Source organism: Centropristis striata, chromosome 4 (assembly GCF_030273125.1).
Source record: "Centropristis striata isolate RG_2023a ecotype Rhode Island chromosome 4, C.striata_1.0, whole genome shotgun sequence".
Classification (NCBI taxonomy): Eukaryota; Metazoa; Chordata; class Actinopteri; order Perciformes; family Serranidae; genus Centropristis; species Centropristis striata.
In genome coordinates, this window is record NC_081520.1 from 17614177 (window position 1) to 17641020 (window position 26844).

The following is a 26844-nucleotide window of genomic DNA, read 5'->3' on the forward strand; positions in this document are numbered from 1 at the left end:
TCCACAATTTAGATGAGAAAACCTTTTAAAAACTAGCTCTTCAGGATTTAAATCCCTCCCAGCAGGTTATTGGGCTGCACCTGTATCTATGAATGAGACTCTTTTTCTAATTTCTTCTTCAAATATTTGATTATTCAAAGGGTCACAAGAATGTGAAGGACTTTGTAGCGAGTGCTGGCAGCTTCTGAGTCTGGTGATTAAGAAATATGAGCTCCTTCTGCACGCTGGAAGTCATCGCCAGAAATGTCAAATCTGAATGGAATAAATGTTGCAGGAGAAGTGAGACACTAAACAGCAAAATCAGGAGTGTTAATTCAACTCACAGTGTTAAATTTAATATTTTTTCTGAGTTTATATAGTTCTCACAGATTCTGAGTTAAAATTACACTTTGAAAAGTGTTAATATTTTAACTCATAATTGTACATAAGTGCACTTTTAACTCGAAATCGTGTTATTCCTTTTCACTGTGAGTGTTAATTTTTAACATTCTTTGTGTTACTTTGACAGATTAAAGTGTGTTTTTAACCCTAAAATCATGTTATTGACATTCCCAGGTCATGTAAAACCAAAGATATGATAATAGGATAAGATAGGATAATAATGATAATATGTAATTTTGCACACAGCTTGTTTTTGAAGAGTTGCAGCGAACAAAAAAAACAAAAACGGCTATAAATATACAGAATAATAAACCATTTAAAAACAGGAATAAAACCAAGAGATTTCTTAAATAAAATCAGTTAAAACCAGAATAAAACAAAGAGATTTCTTAAATAAAATCAGTAAAAAAACAGAATAAAACCAGAAAAAAACACATAAAACCAGAATAAAACCGAGAGATTTCTTGAATTAAGATTGTTAAATCTAGAAATAAGCATGTTGAACGCTTAAAATAAGAAATTAACTCTTAAAACAAGATAATTATCTAACACTTCTAAATCTATAAAAGGGTTAAAACAACTCCAAAATCAACACCCACCAACTCAAAATTAATAAACACTGAAAAAACAACTGTACAGTGAGGATGATGAAGATAAAGATAGAGATAGTTCCTCCTGCTCTCCTTCCTCTCTCAGCTCCCGGTGTTTATGAGTGACGACGGCCATCTTTCAGATCCAAGACAGCTGGTCAAAGCCTCACTGCTGGAGAGCTTTACATGCTGTGTGTGTGTGTGTGTGTGTGTGTGTATGTGTGTGTGTGTGAATGCTCCCTCCCAACAAAAGAGCAGAGGACTGGAGGGGGTGTGTTAGACAAAGCCGGCCCCCCTCAGCTCTCCCTGCTTAGGGGAGATGAATATTTTCCAAGTCCCCAGAGCTCAGAGCCTCCATACCAGAACCCCCATTCATCAGCCGGCCTGTGTTCACACTGATACACTTCAGACCCCCCCCTAAAAAAATAATGTGGGACTCACATCTGACGCGTCTACACAAAGCTGCACAAGATTCTGGACTAGACCGCATGGCTACATTTGACCCATTTTAATTTGTTAGATTTTAACCCTCTGGAGTCTCCAAAAGCTCCAAATCCAGACTTCTTCATGACATCCAGACTAGAAAACAAAGCAGCGTGGGGCCCTACTGTAAATTTACCTCTAAAGTTCTGGCTGTAAACTCCATGAGGCCAATTTCAGTTTGATGATGATATACCAAGTAAAACTGGAGACAAGCTCAAATATATTTAGTATCAAATGATAGAACTGGATGGAACCCTCTTATATGTTATATTTGACACCTTTGTTCACATTTGCAACATTTCAAATTCTTTATTGAGCATGATAGTGTTTTGGAAGTTAAAAAAAAGATTCAAAATCACATTTTATGTTGGACTAAAAGACTAAAAAAGACACAATATGACCAAAAAAGGACACAAAATTACAAAAAAAAGACACAAAATGACCTAAAAAGACATAAAAAAAATAACTAAAGAAGACACAAAATGACAACAAAAGACAAAATAACTAAAAAAAAATTCAAAATCACATTTTATGTTGAACTAAAGGACTAAAAAAGATACAAACTGACAAAAAAAGACACAAAATGACCAAAAAAGACACAAAATTACCAAAAAAGGACACAAAATAACTAAAAAAGACACAAAACGACCAAAAAAAGGACACAAAATAACTAAAAAAGACACAAAAAAGACACAAAATGACAACAAAAGACAAAATAACTAAAAAAAAATTCAAAATCACATTTTATGTTGGACTAAAGGACTAAAATAGACACAAAATGACCAAAAAAAGATACAAAATGACCAAAAAAAGATACAAAATGACCAAAAAAGACACAAAATGACCAAAAAAGGACACACAATAACTAAAAGGACACACAATAACTAAAAACGACACAAAATGACCAAAAAAAGACACAAAATAACTGAAAAAGACACAAAATGACCAAAAAAGACACAAAATTACTTACAAAGACATGAAAAGACATGAAAAGGATTCAAAAATGGAGTTAAGATAGAGTTAAGACAACTATACCCAGCTGTAACTGCAACACTAGGCATAAACAATTCTGACACACACTGTTAAATGTAAGACGGATAAGTCTCAATAACTTTTAGACTTTTTTTTTTCAGCTTTAATGTGTATTTAACAAATGTGTAACTGAGTCTATATCTTTTCATATTCCCGCTCTGAGCCCAGAGCTAACTGATAGTAAAGTGGCTGTCATTTACCAACTACCACTTTACGACACGGCTGTGAAAAGGTGACTTTGTCACAGTGAAGCGTGTGAGGAAAAGCAGCAGAACATGAGAGAGGATCTGTGATCTCGGCCCCGCCCCTGCTGCCCTGTGGACACCAGATCCCAGGATTTGAGCCTCCAATCCCCCAGCATGGAGAGCCTATTCTGGGCCTGGCGGGTCCGCAGGGGCCTTAGCAACAGATTGGACTGTTTACTCATCCAGTTATGTCGTTGTGGAGGGCCATTTATTATTTATTGTGAACAACAAATCCCCCCTTCTTGACCCGTGAGCCCAAACACAGAGAGAGAGAGAGACAGTCTGATGAACTTAGAGTCTGGAAACATTTTGGTATCATGCAAACACACACAGTTACTCTCTGACCATGTTGGTTCAACTTCTGACTCACACACACACACGCACACTGCTGCGTGTTTATGTAGGACTAAAAGACACAAAATGACTGAAATAAGACACAAAATTACCAAAAACAGACACAGAATGACAAAAAAAAGACACAAAATGACACAAAATGATCAAAAAAGACACAAAAAGACAGAAAATGACAAAAAAAGATACAATATGACCAAAAAAGACACAAAAGGACACAAAATGACTAAAAAAAGACACAAAATGACTAAAAGACACAAAATGACCAAAAAAAGACACACACACACACACACACACACACACACACAACATACGGAGAAAAAGTGGCAAGTTCTTTGTCAAATCCTTTTGACATGTAAAAGGAAATGCGTGCACTTCCTGTGTGTATTGTAACTGCAGGGATTTGTGTGTGTGTGTGTGTGTGTGTGTGTGTGTGTGTGTTGCTTAGAGCAGTGAAAACAAAGACCCTCATCACAGCAACCAGTAGGGAACCCTGTAGTTACACAGCTGCAGACACACCATATCTACACACAAACACACACACACACACACACACACACACATGTATTACCTGCTCTGCTCTGCAGTCTGTGGTTTGAATTAGTAAACCCTCCATTTTCTAGCTCAGATCTTTAATTTCTTTATTGTTTAACTGTGTGTCTCAGCATGTTTGTGGTTTGTAAAGTTCACTTTAATCAGCTGGAAAAACTCTGGGAGGAAAAGTGCAGTTCAGCGTTCATATTTTTTTTATATATTTATTAGATACGGGTCAGGCTCTTTTTAATGCACCCACATGACCTACATGTTAATCAGCTGACTTGTAACTTAAACCACAAACCAACTTTAGGCTTCATAGCTGAGCCCGACCTAGTAGACAGCAGTGGTGAAATGAAACTAAGTACATTTACACAAATACTGTACATAAGTACAACTTTAAGGTACTTGTACTTCACCTGAGTATTTCCATTTATGCAACTATATACTTCTACTTCATTACATTTTAGAGGAAAATATTGTACTTCTTACTCTTACATTTAGCTGACAGCTTTAGTTTCTTTTCAGGTCGAGATTTAACATAAAAGCTCAATGATCAATTTAAAATAATTCTGCATTTTTAAAATGAAACCACATTTAAACCACATGGCGTTGGAGCCGCAAACCTTATTTTAGACCTTACAATGATGATAAAACAGCCCACTGAGTCTAAACTAGACTACCAGCTAAAGGTCTAGCCTTTAGGTTACTAAAAGGTCATAATGAGCATTTATCATTATGATTTTTGTCAGAAAGCACTGAGAACCAAAGTGCAAATGAGAGGCTGGACACTTGACAAATATCTCAGGAGATTTGGAATCGAAAAAGCTAGCTTAAAACTAGACTTGAATTAGGCAAAAATGTATAAGTTTAGGTGGCAGGTCGTAGACTTTTGTAAGCTATGATGTACATTGAAGTCGACCAAAAAATAAATAAAAAAATGTCTCAATGCCGTATATAAGCTGCACATTTTTAAAATCAAAGAATATAAATTGCTTTGGGTCTACACCAATGTCAAAAAAAATAAAAATGTATACAAATAACCGTTTCATTTCATATAAATGTTTTGGTTTTACCTGAAGAGCCTCATGTTGCTCTGGAGCTGCAGGTTGCCTTATTTAGAGTAACAAGTGTAAGATACCTACAATTGATTACAATTACCATTGTCATTAAAAAAGAGAAAGCAGAACATGCTGCCTTGAGAGAAAAGTTCAAACCTTATTTAACCCTCTGGAGTCCATCTATTTATTGAAAATACATGTTTTATTTACAGTAATAACTTTATTTATATATGATATGTAGACAAGCTGAGAAAGCCAGTTGAAAGTTCAATTATAGGAGCTTACACAGTGTGACATTTATGTTTCTAGACCATTTCTAAAATGTGACTTTTCTTTCTACAATGAAATATATTACTATTTTTAATTTACCTGCAAATAGACTGTTTTGTAGTGTTATTATTTATTATTTTTCCTGCTGTTTTTTTGGGCATATATGGTAAAAAAAAAAATGTTAAATGGTACATTTCCATAGAAACCTGTGTCTTTTGTTTGTATCTTGGGTTCCTGGCAGATTTATGCTTTGTTAATTAAAATAAAATTAAAAATCTGACTGATAGCCAAGTTTGTGTGGAGAAAAAGGAGCCATGCATGTGATGTAAGGACAGACTGAAAGATGATAAACAGAGACAGAAATGAATGCACAGGAGGTTGACAAATTTGAACCAAAATCTCCTGGACTAAAGAGGTTTAAATTGGCATTTCTGCACAGCGAGCTAATAATACTTTGAAGCATCCTGAGGCCTTCACTCTTTAACTTCCTCATGCTCTCCTTGCTGCTCTACATGACATTAAGGTCATCGTTGTGTCTTTGCATCCTTTTAGGAAGCAGAAGAAATACTAGTGACAGCTGAAACATTTAGACATAATCAGTAACAACCAGCACATCTGTAATTATGGTGTTTTTCTACTTCTTATTTGGACTGAAAGTTTACATGCTCATTATGTTGTCAGCGTGAAAGACTCGCTGCACGGGAGGCTGAGACGCTGCATCTCTGATGATGCTTCATATCAACGAGAGCAGAAAATAGTAGCAGAGAACAAAAAGACTGACACCGTGCTGAGATATCAGCTTCTCCTAACTCATGCCTGTTATTATATTACATTTATATTTTAACAGCTACTAACTAGCTACTCAATACACTGCAACTTATTTGTTTCTTACCAAGAAAAAAAAAAATTAGATTTAAAAGACTTTCTACCATGGTTTGCTGATTGCATAAAGGTGCAGACAGTTCATTCCTCAGTTATTTGATCTCACTGCAAAAAAGTTGTCTAAAAACCAGATAAAAACACTAAATCTGAGGGAAATGATCTTGCTGCATGGACAGATAATTTCACTTGACAAGATTTCTTAAATTAAGATTATTAAATCTAGAAATAAGCATGTTGAACGCTTAAAATAAGAAATTAACTCTTAAAACAAGATAAATTAAAGCTGCAAGCAGCGATGAACTGGCCCGAGCAGAGTGCACTGACAATTATTTGTTTCTTACCAAGATAAAAAAAAACTTTTTGTGTTGTTTTTTGGTGATTTTACATCTTTTGTGTCTTATTGTGGTCATTTTACATACATATATACATCTTCTTTTGGTTACAAAATGACCAAAAAAGACAAAAAATGTACAAAACAGATAAAATTAAAGCTGCCAGCAGCGATGAACTAGCCTGAGCAGAGTGCACTGACAGTTATTTTTTTCTTACCAAGATAAAAAACTTAAAACTTAGAAGTGTTGAAATGATCTTGCTTTAAGAGTTAATGTCTTATTTTAAGTGTTCAACATGCTTATTTCTAGATTGAACAATCTTAATTCAAGAAATCTTGTCAAGTTAAATTATCCGTCCATGCAGCAAGATCATTTGTGTAGGTTTGGCTTCCATGTTTTCGGGTTGACCTCTGGCTTATTTCCACCGTTGGTGCTTATTAAAATGAATTTTAATTAGTGAGAATATATTGCTAGAGCCTTGTAAAACTGAGTTCATTTTTTACCAAAAGTTTTCTTTCCAAACATATTTCATGGTGCTCAAACACTCATGTGTGGAGAAGTTTTTCACCATCACTTTTTAATTTGCTGTGAGAGGGAACATGGCGTGGGTGAGCGTTATGTGACCTGCATTGGATTCTGAGGTTAGTGTTGACACTGATGGGTCAGACGTGGCGAGCTCAGCCTCCGGCTGCTTATTATGCGTGGTTAGATTGGCATGCATGAGTATCACCTGCACCCCTGGGACGTGGGATGACACACCGAAGGGAGCAGGGGGTATAATTACACATAATTAGAATTTGCAACTGTGACAGGTAGATAAATGAGGCTTAGCTTTTCCTGAAACTGTGGTAAAAATGTAACCAAACTGTGCTCCTTGTGGGCGGGGATGGCACCAGGGACATGAGTGGCAGGATAATTTCTCAACATTAGCATTTAGCTTCCACAGTGAAGCTGATGAGGTTACAATAAGGAACGAGATGTTTCTAATAAGTGAGCAGCTTCTCTCCACAATGCAACTCTAATGCCTCTAAATTCACAACCATTTACATTTTATCCTGAAAGCCTCTGTCCCAACTTATATAATTTGCAGTACACTGTGAAAAAAGAAAAAGAAACTGTTGTTTTTCCGGTAAAAAACGGCAGCTGTGGTTGCCAGAACTTTACCGTAATAAATACGGTGCAACTTTTTCTAATATTACCGTAAAATTATATTAGCACTTTTGATTTCATGTTTAAGATTGCCATTTTATTCCATATTTTACCGTGAAAAAAAAAAAATTATATCAAAAGAAACGCTGTTCTACCAGATAATTGACAAGAAAATACTTTATAAATGCTGCATGAATTAAAGATTTTACTATTAAATATTACAATATATTTTTGTTAGAGATATGGTGTTTAGTACATTTAACAGTGAAAAATAAATGCAAAAATGACGGCTTGTATATATATTACAGTATATTTTTTGCTACAAACACAGAGCCAGTGTATTTTACAGTGGAGTAATGTTTTTTTTTTTTTTTTAAATAATGATATATACATTTACAGTGTTTCATTGTTACTGAAACTGAATTAACCCATTTATCATTTTACGGTCTTTTACTGTCATGGTTTAGCAGTTTTTCACTATAAAATCTACAGACATTTTTTACAGTGTAATGCTTATTTTTTTCATCTATTTTTGAATTCTATTTAATTCAAAACCATTTATATTTTATCCTGAAAGCCTCTGTGCCAACTCATATAATCTGCAGTACATCAGCATGACTTTAGACTCACAAAACTCTGTTTTAATGAGTAACTGTGTGCAATACTGATGTTTCTTTTGACTGTCAAAGATGCTCAAACGCTAAGAATGTTTACTTTGAAAGCAAAACAATCTTTAAAAAGAGCTCCATGGAAAGATGGATCACTTTTTAACCATTATATATGTCAGAGGCTTTTAAAAAACAGCAGATAAACGTGATAAAAGTGGAGGAATGTTGGTGAAACTTCTCTGTAAACAGTATCATTCAGCGTGCTGCAGTGTGGGAGGAGGAGGCAGATAGTGCACCGCAGTTTTCAAGCTTTTCTTTTTTTTTATATCTGGAAGTTCATATTTATGAAAATTGAGTCACAGCAGTTATCAAACCTGCTAAAAGCTTATTTCCAAAGTGTAATTCAATCTGTGTTACATAACCCTGTTAACAAAGTCAACACTGGAGATCTGCAGTGCAGTTTGGCAATACAGCTGAGTTTAACGTTTAATGTTTTTTATGCATTCATTAAGTGGAGAACTGCCATTTTACATATATATATATAAGACATAAGTGTTCTTTAAGATTGTCTACAGCAGGGATGGGCAGCTTAAATGCTGCAGGGGGCCACAATTTTCCATGCACACTACCACAGGGCCACATATAGGACCGTGCACTTAACCAGATATGATGAAACTGCAATTTTAAATATGTTTACAGCTCAGTAACTTAACATATTTCATGCTCAAATGCATGTATAACAGTATAAATAGCAATACAAAGGTTTGAAGCAAATAAAAAATAACCACTTACTGTGATTTCTTTTTTTTTCAGTGCAAGAACAGTAGACCAACATTAATTGCAAGAAGTAATTTTGTGCATTTTTACACTGCACTTTTAAGATTTCATGCTCAAATGCATGTAGTTGTACTGAGGGCCACTTCAAGTGAGGGTGCGGGCCGTATGTGGCCCCCGGGCCTCCAGTTGCCCCTCCCTGTTCTACAGGATCCGTAAAACACCGAAGCTGCAGTCAGATTTTCTTCTGATCTTTTCTAAATTGTTCTTGAGTATAATCCAACTTTTGGATATCTTGCTCAAGGACAGGATCTATGCTGCGTATATAAATACATTTTTTAATATTTTTCCATGGTAACACCTACAAGTGTTCAACAGACACGTGACGAACGTGAGTCACTCATTACATCTACATGAGTCATGTTGCCAAGGTGTGTAGGTTGTTTATGAGACGTCGGAAACAGTCTGTTTGTGTGACTGTATCTGTTTTTCGCTGCAGACATGCTATTGTATTTGTGTGTGTGTATGTGTGTGTGTGTGTGTGTGTGTGTGTGTGTGTGTGTACTTCATATTTACCAATTCCCTTGCCTTATTAATACAGGCTGGTTATAATTAGCTAGCCTCTATCTAAAGCAGGTCAGTCCAAGGCTTCATTCTCAAAGTGGGTCACTGCAGCACACAGAGGAGAAGAAGAAGGAGAAGGAGAAGGAGGAGAGGAGAGGAGGAGGTGAGGAAAGGAAAAGGAAAGGAAAGGAAAGGGAGAGGAGAGGAAAGGAAAGGAAAGGAAAGGAGAGGTAAGGAGCAAGCAGTTCTTCCTAGAATGATAAAATAATCAATATGTACACACTAATTGAATAAATGTCTCTGCAGTTTGGGTGAATTTAACCTGTGATATTTATATTTTATACACTGCAAAAAAGCCAACTTGTATTTTTTGGCCTAAAACAGTGATTTAAGTTGGTAAAACTTGGAAATATAAATTATGACATTTAGGGCAATAATGTAAGTTAGCACAACAAAGGAAGCCAGTTGTCTGCTCAAACACTGCTTGTGAGTTGTTGTTACTTATATCTTTAAGTTGGGGTTCACAACAAGGGACAATAGTTCTGCTAACTCTTATTTCTTTGTTGTGAAATGCGGGAAAGCAGTGAAATTCGGTCATTAGCGAAAGTTAGCGGCTAACTGATGCTAGCGGCTAACTGATGCTAGCAGCTAACTGATGTTTGTTCACTTTTCACTTTTCTATAAAACATGACATCTACACTGTAAAAAAACCTGTTGTTTTTACGGTAAAAAACGGCAGCTGTGGTTGCCAGAACTTTTTTTTAATATTATGGTAAAAACATACTGGCACTGTTGATTTCACGTTTAAGATTGCCATTTTATTCCATATTTTACTGTATAAATAAATATTTTTTTCCATCAAAAGAAACACTGTTTTGCCATATAATTGCCAAGAAAATACTTTATAAATGAAAACGCATCAATTAAAGATTTTACCATTAAATATTACAGTATATTTTTGTTAGAGATATGGTGTTTAGTACATTTAATAGTGAAGAAAAGTACTTTTTTACAAAAGATAAATGCAAAAATTACTGCGGTGGCTTGTATATATATATTAAAAATACTTATTAGAGTGTATTTTACAGTGGAGTGATGTATTTTTCAAAAAACAAAAGTGTAGGAGAGGAGAGGTAACGAAGAGGAGACAGACAGTTTTAGGCCACAACCATGGGACATTTCTTCAAGCTTCAAAAACAAAGTGCTGTTTGTTAACTTTGTTAACATCAGAGGGAGTAAAAAACTCAATAAACATTACATCATTGTTGTCGCAATACAGCTAATTAGCGATTAGCATGGTTGATTAAAATGAATAATACAAAAATGGTCAAGAAAAATGTAGAAGAATGTGAGCATGAGGCGCCTTTTCTCGACTGTAGTTTCTCATCAGGAAGCTGAAGTTTGACTTTAGTCGCTGAAGGCCGCGTCCCAAAATATGCCCACATTCATCCCAACACAAGGTCTGCAGGAGAAGCATGCCTGCTGCAAACAAACTGCTGCAAATAACTAAAGAAAAAGAGGCTCCTTGAGCCATGACTGAAAAAAAAAACACAATTAATGTGAAGTTTAATACCTGTTTGAGTTTTTTTTACAGTTATTTCTATTTATTGCTTATTGTAAAAAGCATTGATTAGACAGATGTCCATTACCCTTTAATGGTTTTCTCAGCTGTTGGTAAAGTGTATTTTTTGTTGTAATATATTGCTAAAAATAAGTTGCACTTGATTCACTTTTATCATTAATCATGTCTAGTAGAAGTACAGATACATCTCAAAAAAATAGAATATCATGAACAAGTTCAATATTTTTGTCAATCATTTCAGAAAGTGAAACATACATAATAGATTCATTACGTGTAGAGTTAAATATTTCAAGCCTGTTTTTCTTGTAATTTTGATGATTCTGGCTTAGAGATAATGAAAACACAAAATTCAGTGCCTCAGAAAATTAGAATATTGTGGAAAAAGTTCAATATTGGAGTCCACAGTAAGTGCACTGTAAAAAAAAAAAGGTGTCTAAAATCAAGATAAAAACACTAAATCTGAGGGAAATGATCTTGATGCATGGACAGATAATTTCTCTTGATAAGATTTATTAAATTAAGATTATTAAATCTAGAAATAAGCATGTTGAACGCTTAAAATAAGAAATTTACTTATAACAAGATAAATGCAGCTGCACTGTCCTGCTGTCAGACTGTCTGTATCTTTTTGCCCCTGAGTTTCTGTACGGTTCAACCCTCGGGCTCCACTTAGGTTCAGTATGTAATCACATCATTTCTACCTCTCATGTGCCTCTGCTGCTGAGAAATGTTTCTACTGAAGCTTCAGTCAGGAGATGAAGGAGAGAAAGAACAAGCAGAAGGATGATAGAAGGATGAAGAGATACCAAACCCATTACAAAAAACTTGATGAATGCGATAATTTCCTTTTCCTTCTTGACACAAATTCAATTGAAAACCACACAAAACAATACATTTTATGTTCAAACTGATAGACTTTTGTTTTTGTAATAAAAAAAACCTTTAGATTTAGAAGTGTTAGATCATTTATCTTGTTTTAAGAGTTAATTTCTTATTTTAAGCATTTAACATGCTTATTTCTTATGTTAATTTAACAATCTTAATTTAAGAAATCCCTTGGTTTTATTCTGGTTTTAACTGATTTTATTAAGAAATCTCTTGGTTTTATTCTGGTTTTATGTGGTTTTATTCTGGTTTTAACTGGTTTTATTACTAACTAACTAAAATAGTGGGTAATTGTTGGATAATTTATCTTGTTTTAAGAGTTAATTTCTTATTTTAAGCATTCAACATGCTTATTTCTAGATTTAACAATGTTAATTTAAGAAATCTTGTCAAGTGAAATTTTCTGTCCATGCAGCAAGATCATTTCCCTCAGATTTAGTGTTTTTTATCTTGTTTTTAGACACACCTTTCTTGCAGTGTAGGAAAACATGCAGTTGGAGCTTCAGTTAGTTAGAAGTCCAAAGAGAAGAGCATTTCCTTTCACTCAAAACCAGAATTAAACTCACTGAAAACATCTTGTTTCCTGATGTACATGAGGGAATTGTGATTAATAAAGAAGGCCAAACCTTCTTTGAGCTCCCTGCAGTTTGTGTTTCATCACTAGCAGAGCTAAGGAAGGGCAGGGAGGGGAGTGTCAGGTTTCCTGTGTGTGTGTGTGTGTGTGTGTGTGTGTGTGTGTGTTCAGGCTTTGACTTGGCCGAACATTCAGAGATGAGAACAGAGCCCACCCAGTATTTAACACTCACAACACTGAACGCTGAGCTGCCACAATCCTTCACACAGGCCACAAAAAGTTTGATTAGAAGGCATTTTTGCAAATAATGTTTCTCTTGAAACAAACAAGTTTGCAGTGTGTTCCAATAGACGTGTTTCCTTTAGGGGGAAGAGTGTCCACCAGGAAAGTCTCAGGCCACACCCTCTCAAATGTCCACTCACTCTGCGTGTCTCCATTACAAAAAGGCCCCCAGAGGGATTTAGAGACTCTAGAGGTGACGTATGGTTTTCGAGACTCAACTGTGGCCGCCATCGCTAACTGTGCACAACGTCAGCAGCTGATCATAAACAAAGCAGCATGGCTAACTTTGCACAGCGTCTCCGCTGATCATAAACATAGTGATGGTGAATTAACCGGCATCACTAACTGTGAGTATTTGTCGCCAGTTGCTTTTTTGAAAAATAGTCGCTAACGGCGTCTGAAAAGTTGCTAAATATAGCAACAAAGTCGTTAAGTTGGCAACACTGCTTCATCGGCTTTTACAAATTGCTCGTGTTGTTGTGGCGTCGAGTACTACGTCACATCCTGCTTGGCGTATCCAATTAGCAACCCGGCTTTTTTCAGGGGAGAAAAGCGGCCCTGCTCTTCTACAGGGACGAAAAAAGTCCCGTCAAAAGACCGCTCCAGGCGGCTCTTATTCAAATTAGGGGCGTTTCGGCGAGTGAGACCCGCCTCATTCTGGGTATTGGACTGTAGTGGAAACTTTTTTGTGTACTTTACTGTTTTGTAGTACCAGCAAATGATAAATGATGGGTTCCTTCCTTGTCTTGTTTTCCAAGAACTCCGTTGAGCTTTCTAACCATCACCCTCAATTTAATATTTCCCAGTGTGAGCACATCAATTACTTGCTCGGAGTTACAATGTAATTTTTGGAATTGGGTCACAGCGAGTTACAGTAATCAGCAGCTTCTGACTTGTAAATCATGTTCAGCATACAAATCAGGATTACGATTGGGAAACTTAATAGTAACAGTAACACAAAAGTGCCTGAAAAAGTCATTCGTTCAACATATTTTAACAAATTTGGTGTTTTTATCCCTCACACGGCCAACAGCAGACTTTTAGGACCTAAACAAAGTGATGATGAACCTGAAGAGGCCTGATTATCCAGAATAAGTGGAAACACGTGTGTGGGTGTGCAGGGTCTTTTATTAATTACAGTTATTTATAGTGAGGTGTCACAAACACCTCTGTTCCTCTGTTGTTTGCTGCTACGTAAGTGTTAAAGGGATTTAATGAGACTTATAGCTATTAAAAGGCTCTTAATATACTGTGTGAAGCCATGTGGGATCATGAATCTTCCATCTGGTTATACCTGCTCCGTCCACCTCACAACCAGAGCGGGATATCCTGGTATTCTGCATGCATGTGTATTTATTTCCAGTTCAGAGCCTCCAGTTGTGCAGACAGAGAACAGCGGTGTTACAAGGTGCCTCGCCCTTCTCAGAAAGTGTGCCCCTGTAATAATAATCCTATTTTAATCTGCCTCCTGAGGTTCTGTGTCCTGGATTATCAAACATGAAGAATGCTGTGAGGGAGGGAAGCTGGGAAACGTCCATTCAGCAGCAGTTTAAAGAGACAAAACGCTGCAAAAACATGTTAGAAACACAGAGTCACAACCTCAGAAAGTTGATTTATCTATATTTTTGTTATAGAGGTATGGTGTTTAGTACATTTAACAGTGAGAATAAATGCAAGAATTACAGTAGTGGCTTGTATATATATTACATTAAATACATATTACAGTGTTTTTTACAGTGGAGTAAGGTATTTAAAAAAAAATGTAAAAAATTCTGTTGTGGCTGATTTATACATTTACGATGTGTCATTACTGAAACTGAATTAACTAATTTCTAATTTTACAGTCTTTTACTGTCGTGGTTTTGCAGTTTTTCACCATAAAATCAACACACTTTTTTTTACAGTTTAACTGCATTTATTTATCAGTTTTGTCGACTAACTGGTTTTCAGTCTGTTTCTCTTGTTAAACAAAGGCTTTTTAGGGGAAACAGCCCTTTTAAGAGGGAGAAATGAGGAACTGAGTGTGAGCTGGTGCTACTGTTTAGTTGACCTACAGCTTGTTGATACCATCGCCATGGTAACAAAGGCACGTCTGTTTCAGAAAGGGAGAGATTTGTTCTTATCTACCAAGTCCCGCACTCGCACACACACACACATAAATCCCTGCTGATACAACACCTCCACGTCTCTGTTATTCTGTGTGATTCCTGCAGGTCAGCGGAGGCAGAGAGCGTCAGCGCCCTGCGAGCTTCACTCACTTCTCTCTCTCGCTGCTTTGTTAAAGAAGCAGCGGGCTACAAGCGAAAGGTCGCAGGTTCAGTCCCAGTCTCGCTTCGGGTCAACGTGTCACCGAGTGAAGACACTGAATGCGTCCGCCGCTCTGAGTGATTAAAATGTGCTCTGACCTTTTGCTTTATTGCCCTTTGGGCGTCGGTGTGACTTTTTCACACAAACTGAAGCACAAAAGCATCAAAGCTGCCTCTTCCCCATTCTAGGGAGTATCTTAAAAATCTGTCAAAACTTATTAAGTCACCTGATTCTGATGTTATCAGACAATTGACTCTGACTCAATTGCTATTCTGACAGATTCACGATTGTCCGGTTTGAACAACAGGAAGGATTACAGCAACCAAAAATGGTTCCCACACACACGTGAGTGTCGCATTAGGACAACGACCACTTTACTGTAGAGACATTAGGGCTGTTTCCACTACAGCCCAATACCTGGAATGAGGCGGGTCTCACTCGCCGAAACGCCCCTAATTTGAATATGAGCAATCCGGAGCTGACTTTTGTCGGGACTTTTTTCGTTCCTGTAGAAGAGCAGGGTCTTTTTTCTCCCCTGAAAAAAGCCTGGTTGCTGATTGGATAGAACGCTAAGCAGGATGTGACGTAGTACTCGACGCCACAACAACACGCAACATTTGTAAAAGCCAGCGAAGCAGTGTTGCCAACTTAGCGACTTTGTTTCTGTCTGAAAATTGCTAATAGGCTAACAGTTAGCTCTGTAGCAGTACAGTGTGTATGTGCTAACAGGCTAACAGTTAGCTCTGTAGCAGTACAGTGTGTATGTGCTAACAGGCTAACAGTTAGCTCTGTAGCAGTACAGTGTGTATGTGCTGCTGCTGCAGGAGGTGTTCACTTAGCGATCTCTGTTTGTTTACAACAAGCACCAGACACTCTGTGCACAGTTAGTGATGCCGGTTAATTCACGATCACTATGTTTATGGTCAGCGGAGACGCTGTGCATAATTAGCCATGCTGCTTTCCCAGTGGCCACTTTTCCCCCTAGTGGAAACACGGCTATTCAGATCTTCAACATTTCCCCTTTAAACCTCCAGTTTAGACCTTTTGTTAACAAAGTCACCCATATATATATATATTAGTAGCATTAGTACTATCCAGATTAATTTCTAATGTTTTACTAAAGTTAACTGCACAGAACAGGTTCATGTTCATTGACCTAGATAGTTTGTACAGTATGCAGTCCAGCATTAATGACTAATGATGCTCACAATCAATTATGACCACAAACTAATTAGGTGCAGTTAAATAAACAAACAGTCAGTAATGATGCAGGACGACACTGAAACTGCCTTGATTTTTCATATCAGCTTGTTTTAAATATGTCAGTTTGAACAGGTGTGAAAGTGACCTGAAGAAATTTAATCTGGTCAAATGTTGGCACTTTCTCAAAGGAGCAACGACTGGTCTCTTCTGTTGCACGCAACAAAAAAGGTGTGTCTAAAAACAAGATAAAAACACTAAATCTGAGGGAAATGATCTTGCTGCATGGACAGATAATTTCACTTTACAAGGTTTCTTAAATTAAGATTATTAAATCTAGAAATAAGCATGTTGAACTTTAAAAACAAGATAAATTATCTAACACTTCTAAATCTAAAGGTTTTTTTTATCTTGGTAAGAAACAAATAATTGTCAGGTCACTCTGCTCAGGCCAGTTCATCGCTGCTTGAAGCTTTAATTTGTCTTGTATTCATGCAGCAAGATAATTTCCCTCAGATTTAGTGTTTTTATCCTGTTTTAAACACCTTTTTTGCAGTGCAAGGCCACTTCCTTTTCTTCATCAGGCTGATTAGACAAATGTAGTTTCTCCAAAGATCTGACTGCAGCTTCAGCTTGTGAAGACACTCAAAGACATCTTTATCCCATCAGGGTAATTAGCTGAGCTCAGTGCAGAGAAAGGCCACATGAAACAAACACATCCAGAGTTTGGGCTGTTTTCTTCAGTTGCAGGTGACGCTCCAAATGTCTGAATGTGTGCTTTGTGTTTGTTTATGTGACTTATCTGTACATGTTAACCCTCTGGAGTCCATGAAATCACCGGCACATTACTTCTTCATGACGTGAAGACATAAAAGTGAAGCAACATGGAGTCTTGACATCAGCTTCCCTCTAAAGTTCTGGCTTGAAACTCCATACCAGATTTTTTTTTTGATGATATTCGGCCAAATAAAACTGGAGATAATGTCAAATATATTTAGTATAAAAATATAGAACTAGAGATTATCCTCATTCTACCTGTTATATGTTATATTTGCAACCTGTATTCATATTTGCAACATGTACATTTCTGTGTGTGAAACATAATTTTCAGGATCAGATTTTATGTTTTCCTTTGTTACTTTTGGGCTCAAAATTTTGATCAAGTAAGTTAAAGTTAAACATTAATTATCAGGACATATAGGTGAGGTTGCGCTGAAAAAACTGATACCAACATGACATTGTAAAAAATTTTAACAGATTTTTTTAACGCACAAAATAGCCCAAGATTTCAGAGGGTTAATAAGTGCACGTGTGAGTCGTGGCGGGCATGTGGTGTCATGCATTTTCGAGGCGTCACATCCACAAGCACCAGTCGAATCTGATTAGCTTTAATAACAAAAGCGACGAGCAGCATATTCCTCAGCCCCCCCCCCCTTCATGCCGAGGCGGTGACGAGGACCAGATTCCTCGGGCCCCGACGCTGAAATTAGATCAGACCAATCTGGAGAGAGTGTTTAGAGGCTCACATAAATGGACGTGCAGAGAAAGGGGAGAGATAACGGAATCATCAGATTATGGAAATAATTAGTTGTCATGGATATCAGTCATCGTTTGATGTGATTGGATGGATTTATGAAGCTTGAGGAAGCTGGTGGAGAGGGAGGCGGGGGGCCGGGGGGGACGGGGGGGCGGAGAGGAAGACGAATGATTGTGCTTCGGCGTAGTGATGCAGCACCGTTCAGCATCTGTTCTGTCAGACTGTGATTACTGACAAACACTTTGCTTCCACTTCACAGTTTACACAAACAAGATGATCCCTGTACTGAAGAAAGATAGTTCTTTTTCTGCATTTTGCTTTTACTCAAACAAAATTTGTCTTAAAAATGACACTGCAAAAAAGGTGTGTCTAAAAACAAGATAAAAACACTAAATCTGAGGGAAATGATCTTGCTGCATGGACAGATAATTTCACCTGTCAAGATTTCTTAAATTAAGATTATTAAATCTAGAAATAAGCATGTTGAACGCCTAAAATAAGAAATTAACTCTTAAAACAAGATAAATTAAAGCTGCAAGCAGCGATGAACTGGCCCGAGCAGAGTGACCTGATGATTATTTGTTTCTTACCAAGATAAAAAAAAACTTTAGATTTAGAAGTGTTGGATAATTTATCTTGTTTTAAGTGTTCAACATGCTTATTTCTAGATTTAACAATCTTAATTTGAGAAATCTCTTGGTGTTATTCTAGTTTTATGTGGTTTTATTCTGGTTTTATTCCGGTTTTATGTGGTTTTATTCTGGTTTTATTCTTGTTTCATTCTTGGTTTAAGAGTTCATTTCTTATTTTAAGCATTCAATATGCTTATTTCTAGATTTAACAATCCAAATTTAAGAAATTTTGTCAAGTGAAATTATCTGTCCATGCAGCAAGATAATTTCCCTTAGATTTAGTGTTTGTATCTTGTTTTTTGTTTTTTTTGCAGTGTAAAGAGACAAATGGCAAGCATGAGGGCGAAGGTTCAAACAGACTATTAATGCATACTGCAGCTTTTTGTATTATTTGTATGTTTTCAGGTTTAATTGAAGTTAAAGCAACATGAACTGCTCTCTCTGACTTCCTGTTTCCTGTTTTCTGCCACAGAGGAAGGCGAGTACTTCCTGAAGGTTTTGATTCCCAGCTATGCGGCCGGTTCTATCATCGGTAAAGGAGGTCAGACCATCGTCCAGCTGCAGAAAGAGACCGGAGCCACCATCAAACTGTCCAAATCCAAAGACTTCTACCCCGGTAAGACACCACCACTACTACTACTACTACTGCTGCTGCTGCTGCTGCTGCTGCTTCACATGGATACAAGATGGGGCTGAGAAAAGTTATTTAAGTTATTTTAAGTATTGGGCATCTGCAAAAATAAATAATGACTCATTGTACTTCATATAACATCATTGATGTGATACAGATCAGAATAGAGAAGCACAAAATATGAATATATCGGCACAAGAAACGCAGATGCATCACCAATACTTTTCAAAAGTTTTAAAGTGTCGTAAAATGGAATTTTGCATCAACGACAAACAAATAAATAGATTGATGGATGAGGTCATTGATGGATGGATGGATGGATGGATGGATGGTGGATGGATGGATGGATGGATGGATGGATGGATGGATGGATGGATGGATGGATGAGGTCATTGGTGGATGGATGGTTGGATAGATGATAGATGGATAGATGGATAGATGGATGGATGGATGGATGGATGAGGTCATTGATGGATGGATGGTTGGTTGGTAGGTTGGTTGGTTGGTAGGTTGGTTGGTTGGTTGGTTGGTTGGTTGAGGTCATTGGATGGATGGATGGATGGATGGATGGATGGATATATGGATGGATGGATGAGGTCATCTGTGGATGAATGGATGGATGGATGGATGGATGGATGGATGGATGGATGGATGGATGGATATATGGATGGATGGATGAGGTCATTTGTGGATGGATGGATGGATGGATGGATGGATGGATGGATGGATGAGGTCATTTGTGGATGGATGGATGGATGGATGGATGGATGGATGGATGGATGGATGGACACACACACACACACACACACACATGCATACATACAGTAACAAGTTATCTGCTGGGTGTTCCTACTGACCTCCAGCTTGTTGTTTTACACTGACGTTGACAGTTAGAGCCACAAATCAACGATGTGGGAGATATGCAGATTCATGAATTTATAAAGGCTGCACTGCACTAAGTTTGTGTTGACAGAGGTAGTGAGTCAGGGACACAGGGGCCTTGACTGGGCTCACATTGCACCCCCCACCCCCTCACCAACACACACACACACACACACACACACACATAGTCTAACTGATCAGGATTACAGGATCAGAGGTGAAATTGTATTTGTCTAAACTCTTAATTCTGCCCTGGTGTGACATTTGACTGGAGCAGTGAGGAGGGAAGCTTTAATTTGAGAGTGTGTGTGTGTGTGTGTGTTTAGCTGTGTATTTGCGTGTGTGTGTGTGTGTCATCCTGCTCGTTCCATCCTGCTGTGAGTCAAAGGTTTGAACTTTGGAGGAAACAAAATGGAAAGCATGTTGTTTCTAACTAAGTGCACCAAATGCAACTCTGTGTTCCATAAAATATGTTTTAAACAAAACATCATTTATTGTTTCCCGGCTATATAATTTACAATAAAGTGCATCCTTGTGACGTCCTTATAAATCACAGTAGGGACGAGGTTGCGACAGATTAGGGTTTGGCTACTAAATCTCTTGGTAAAATGAAGAAAAGATTGTGGGTTGGTAAAATACTTATAGAGCAAAGCTTCTATTGCTTTCAGCCAGTGTTCACTTTTTCAGTACTTAACCAAGACCACAATCTCCTCCTAACATCAACCAAATGCTTAAGAGTTGCCTAAACCTGATTATGAAAACATTTTTCATGCTCTAGTTGTCAGGAGTTCCAGTTGTTGTTGTAAAACAAATGAAATACATTGAGAGTGAAGCTTCTGATGGTTACATTTTGGTGTGTTTTTACCACACCTGGACTTGTAAAGACACTAAATCCTCCAGACACACTGCATTTCCCAAACTGTGAAATGTAAAATACATAACATGTCCCTCTGTGGTTTGACTCCTTCTCTGCCTCCACTTTGTTTAACCTCAAACCACTTGGAAAAGCAATTGTTGTGTCAAGATTTTAGTGCCTTCATATGCACCCAGTTGAGCTGTGTGTGCTCTGCGGCTGTGATTCAGTGTGGTGAAACATATTATTTTGACCTAAATCTATTACTATGATGCACACTTTTCTCTGTGAAATAATCATTTAGCCTCCAGGGTTCTTGTAAGAAGTAACCTCCGGAGGTAAAACTACACTCTGAAACAAGTTAACGATCTGGTCTCCAGTTAAACTCGGAGACGTCCCAGTGTTGTCGTAGCGCCTGAGGAGTATCTGATGTAATCGCTGCCCTTGAGCCAATCACAGCATGAGGTTTCTCCAGCTCTGCTAGAGACTTGTTGGACGAGCAGTGTGCCGCTCTTAAAAATGTTTTAGAGCTTCAGCCTGGGATTCATGTTGTCTGTGAAGGGACGGACAGAGCTGCTGAATGAATCTTTCAATGAGATTTTTAAAAAGTGTTTTTGCATTCAGCTTTTTGCCACATTTATGACATCAGCCAACATGTGTTGGTTTGTGTAACAGACTCTCTCCTGATAAAATTAAGTTAAAAAACATAATGTAAACAGTAAAAGCAGCTGCATGAATTTAAAAAACGTCACTTTTTCTGCAACTGTTTTGCTTTAACAGCAAGGAAAATGCAAGCAAAGATCTACTTCTAGTGCCTAGTGTTTGTTTTAAATTCAATGAAACATGAGTTTTTCTATCTCTGCAACATGAATTCCAGTATGATGCATTTTGGAAATAACAATCAATCAGCTTTATGAATAATTTTCCTGTAAAGCTTCATTTCACATCATCCCGTCTTCGGTTCAGCTCGGCTGCAGTGACATTATTTTTCCTCCTCTACTTTTTAAACTCAATCATGATCTCAAAGTATTTATTTGGTTTGAAATTCAGCTCTTGTTGTCTTCTTGCTGCGTGTGTGTGTTTAAATGTGTGTGTTTAAGTGTGTTTGAATGTGTGTTGGGGTTTGCAAACAAGCCACCGTTGTTTGACACGGCACACAAGACTCCTGGAAGCTCTGCCAGCTACAACAGATGCAAGGTGCAAGAGCCTCCAAGATGCACACACACACACACACACACACACACACACACACATGCATTGAAAAACATCTAATGGAACGAAATGATTCACTCTCATAAATGCAAACATATGCAGTCAAAAACTTGCATTTGCATTAATCCATAAAAAGTTTGCACAGTATATATGCTCTTACACAGAGTAAGTGCATATAAAAGTACAAAAATATTCATACACATACACACACACACACACAAGCAATCTCCTGAGGGTTTGTTCGCCAAAATCACTGCTAAGAAGAGCTGAAGAGAGAGAGAGAGAGTGGAGGAAGGGAGACAAGTGAAAAAAAGAAAGAAAAAAGAAAGAGAGGGTTGTATGGGCCTCAGTCTAGAGGGGAGGACTGAAGAAGCTGTGTGTGTGTGTGTGTGTGTGTGTGTGCACCCTTCCTAAGCACTGAAGGGGGCATCTGTATGCAAATGAGACACGGTTCTTCCTGGGTGACAAATCAAAAGGCCCACCTGCTGCAAGGCTCGTCTGTGTGTGTGAGTGTGTTTTAGTGTGTGTGCGTGCATGTGTGTGTTTGTGTGCATGTGTGTGTGTGTGTGTTGGGAATAACAGGGCCAGTCTAATGAGAGTAGAGAGTTACTGCTGTGTCTTGGCCAAAGCGTCTCATTCCTCTCCTGTCGCTCCTCGGAAGACATTAGCTGCCCTCCTTTCCTCCCCCCCCCCCCCCCCCCCCCCCCCCCCCCCACACACACACACACACACACACACACACACACACACACACACAGTCCCATGGAAAACCTGGCAGAGGTCATTGAAGTTTTGGGAAGTCTATCTTAATGTCCCTGGAAATATTAAATAAAATAAAAGGCGTAGATGTCATTAACACGTTAACACTTTTACATTCGTCCTTTCAAAATAAAAGCTCTTCATTTGTGTGGTTGATTCAATCTGGTGTAAGGTAAGCTTGTCTGGAGACTTGAAAGGAATAATACTAACCCAGTTACAGTGAAAATGTTTGTCCCACAGAGCAAAAGTTGCATTGAGCCAAAACAAGTTGTGTTCCAACAACAAGAGAATCTAATATTTCAACAGAGACGCTCCGAAATGTGAGTTATGTTCCAAAATGAGATCATAATAATCTAAAATAAAGCACCTCCAGCTCTTCCACATGGATTCTTTATCACAAAGCTCGAACAGTGTTTGGCAGCAGAAAACTGGCTAAATCTCCAGCTGGATCCTGCTGATTAGAACTGACAACAAAGATGAAGTTAAGATAAAATAACAGAATCCCCTCATTTGGATTTTTACAATAAATGCATGAATATATATGATAAAATTCCTTTAAATAACATCATAATCTTCCCCGGGGGGGAGATGTTGTCGCTGCTGCAGCAAAGTTAATGTGACAAGAGAGGACGCTGCGTGGAGAAACGAGAGAGAAAAACAAAACAAGATGTTAAAAATAGAAAATCCAATGAGCAGCGGAGACAATGAAAACCAAGGTAACAGGATGTAAACAACTGAGGTTAAAAAAAAGTTTTTCCATCAGATCCAGGTGATTAAAATTATAAAGGGTAAGACGTACACTGCAAAAAAAAAATCTGTTTAATTTACGGTAAAATACCATCACCTTTGGTTGCCAGAACTTCACCGAAAAAAACACAGTGAGTGGGTTTTCTACTGTAAATTTAAATGTAAATAACAGAAAAAACTGTAATTTAGACTGAATATTCCTGTTATTTTTAGGGTAATTGTGTCTTCGTGACATTATGGTATTCCTCCATTAACTTTACACACATTTTTAAAAATATTTTTACAGTTTAAGTTGTGTACTATTCCTTGATTTACGATAATTAAGTGTCTACTACGGCAATATACAATTTTAAATTTTACACCTTATTTCTGATGCATTTTTCAGTGTTTTACTGTAATTTCTACAATATTTTTTACAGTGTAGATTCTTACATATATTGATTTCAGTTTGATTGAGATTGAACAGATGCAATAAACTAGAGAATCCAGATGGAAACGAAAACTCACATGAACTCTTCTCCTTTCTTAGCCTACATTCCTCCACTCATATATCACTCTTCTCCCTCATCCCTTTATCCTTCTGTCTGCTCTCCCTCTTTATTCATGCATCCTTCGATCCAGCTCCATCTCACTCATCAGTCACCCCCCCCCACCCGTTGCATTATTCCCTCCCTCCTCTTCCTCTCTCTCCCTCCTCTCTCTCCCTCCTCTTCCTCCCCTCCTCTTCCTCTCCCTCCATCCATCTATCTGGAGAATAGTGCAGCAGCAGCACTTAAGCCGACGACCAATTACAGTAGCAAGAAGCAGCAGTACAGAGGGACGTGACAGGCCACCATTCATCCTCACACACACACACACACACACACACACACACAGAGCGCTGTGCGACCCACCATTCACTATTAAGGCACAACAGATTTATTACATACCCATACAGTACAAGGCAGCGCCGCTTCCAAATATAGCTTCTCTCTGTCTGTCTCTCTCTCTCTCTCTGTTTCTCTCTCTGTCTCTCTCTCTCTCTCTCTCTGAATACAAAAGGACATAACAGAATTTTTATGACAATGCTGCATCTGCAGAGCTGCAATCAGCAAGAGACAGTAAAAAAAACATTTCCATTTAGCTACACTGTAAACAATGTTTGTAGAAATAACAGTTAAACACAGTCAAATTGCATCAGAAATAAGGCGTAAAATTTAAAATTGAATATCACCGTAGAAGACACTTTTAATTACCGTAAATCAAAGAAAAGTACAAAACTTTAAAACTGTAGAAAACTGTTTTTTTTTCATGTGAAATTAAAGGGAGAATACCATAATATCACAGGGACACAATTATCCTAAAAATAAAGGGACTCTCATGTTTTTGTTAATTACACAAATGTGTTTCCCAGATTGTTGAAGTCTTCCTTTAACAGGTTTCAGTGTCTCAGATGACTCATCAGCTAATTAATTGATGTAATATTACAATATGAGCCCCTACCCCCATTGTTATGTTTGTTCATGTTCTCTGCAGGTGCTTACAGAGTGTGTTATGTTTAAATATCTCCAGCAGCCATAGATATGAACCACTGTCGCCCTAAAGCCTTTACTACACCTTCTCAGAGGCTCTTCTTTAATTATGCATTAAATGGGTCTTGAATAATATTATTTGTAACTTTGTTTATTGAAGAAGCTTTGCAGTTTTAACCCTCTGGAGTCTCCAAAAGCTCCAAATCCAGACTTTTTGACTCCATCCAGACTAGAAAACAAAGCAGCGTGGAGCCCTACTGTAAATTTACCTCTAAAGTTCTGGCTGTAAACTCCATGAGGCCAGTTTCAGTTTGATGATGATATACCAAGTAAAACTGGAGACAAGCTCAAATATATTTAGTATAAAATGATAGAACTGGATGGAACCCTCTTATATGTTAGATTTGACACCTTTGTTCACATTTGCAACATTTAGAATTATTTATTGAGCACGATAGTGTTTTGAAAGTAAAAAAAGATTCAAAATCACATTTTATATTGGACTAAAGGACTAAAAAAGACACAAAATGACTAAAAAAGACACAAAATGACACAAAAAGACACAAAATTAGAAGACAAAATGACCCAAAACAACACAGAAGACACAAAATGACTAAAAAAGACACAAAATAACTAAAAAAGACACAAAATTACCAAAATTGTTACACTAAACACACAAGACACAAATAAAATGATCCAGTAAGTCAGAATACAAAAATAAATTATTATTATTATTAGATCATATAGATGAGGTTGTGCTGGAAAAATATATACCAACATGGCATTTAAACATGTTTTAAGTGGTTTATACAGGCAGGATGAGAAGGATTTAAAAATGGACAAAATAGCCCAAAACTCCATAGAGTTAAAAGTAAACAGCAGAACCATAAGAACAGCCGTCAGAGAATCTTAAACTTCATTCATGTGTTCATCTGCTCAGCCAGTGAAGATGAAACTTATGTGACGGCTGCATCCATCGGTTCATCAGTTTGTAAAAAGAACATACACAGCAGCTGCCGGTGCACATAAAATATTCATTCACGACACCTGTTTTATAATTAGAATCGACCCACTTTCCACCTCGTCTTCTCCTCTCCGCCGAGGTATTGACCTCCGGTCGCACACGAGGGCAGAAGCCATAAAGACAAACTTAGAGCTGGAAATGAATTAGTATTGATGCCGTCAAAGTTTCCCTCTTTCCTGTTGCAGTTTTATGGCCACGGTTCAGATTGAGAGCCTCGGGGCCGAGAGTCTAACTGAGTGTTACAGCAGACAGACGCTGAGATGATTTTTAGAAACTGTCTCTGATGTTGGACAGCAGACATGGAGGAATATTCTGCAGAGGTTTTTTTAAATACTCTTCAGTCCAAAAGTCATTTTACTTGGATGCTTAAAATAGGTCTGAGTCCATAAAGTCCCATTACTTGTCTCAAGGTGAGAACATCCTTTACATTTTACTTTATTGTCATTGCACAGAGTAACAAGTACTAGATCAGGGGTCGGCAACCTGAGGCTAAATAATTATACGAGATGAATTACTGTTTTCTTTACATTTTTCATTTTTATTCATCATTGGCGTCAGTCCATTGGAATTTGTATTCAATTGTAAAAAAGTGCAGCTAATATATGGCATTAAAAAGTCAATTAAAATATGCATCAGAGCTTTTTAAACTTTTTTTTAAAAGTCTACAGCTCGGCGCCTTAACCTCTAAATTTTGTCAACTTCAAATCTAGTATTGAGTTTTTCTAGCTAGGCGAGCTTATGATTCCATTTCTCCTGAGATATTTCTTATGAAATCACATTAATAAATGCTCATTATGGCCTATTAGTAATGTTGGTAGGCTAATTTAGACTGAGTAGGTTGTTTTATCTTCATTGTGAGGCTCAAAATAAGTTAGCGGCTCCATTTCGACATTTTTTCTCTTTTTTTGGCCAACAATGGCTCTTTTGTTAGTAAAGGTTGCAGACTCCTGTAATAAGACAACGAAATTAG

At 37.5% G+C, this 26844-nt stretch overlaps 1 protein-coding gene across 2 annotated transcripts in view; it reads left to right on the forward strand.

Annotated features, from left to right (window-relative positions):
- The window catches only part of LOC131970579 (RNA-binding protein Nova-1-like), a 109079-nt gene that overhangs the window by 12237 nt on the left and 69998 nt on the right, over nucleotides 1-26844 (forward strand). For both annotated transcript variants that reach the window (XM_059332006.1, XM_059332007.1), the window contains one exon: nucleotides 18728-18871. In XM_059332006.1, the coding sequence (XP_059187989.1) occupies nucleotides 18728-18871 (144 nt within the window). The remainder of the gene's footprint in view (nucleotides 1-18727; nucleotides 18872-26844) is intronic.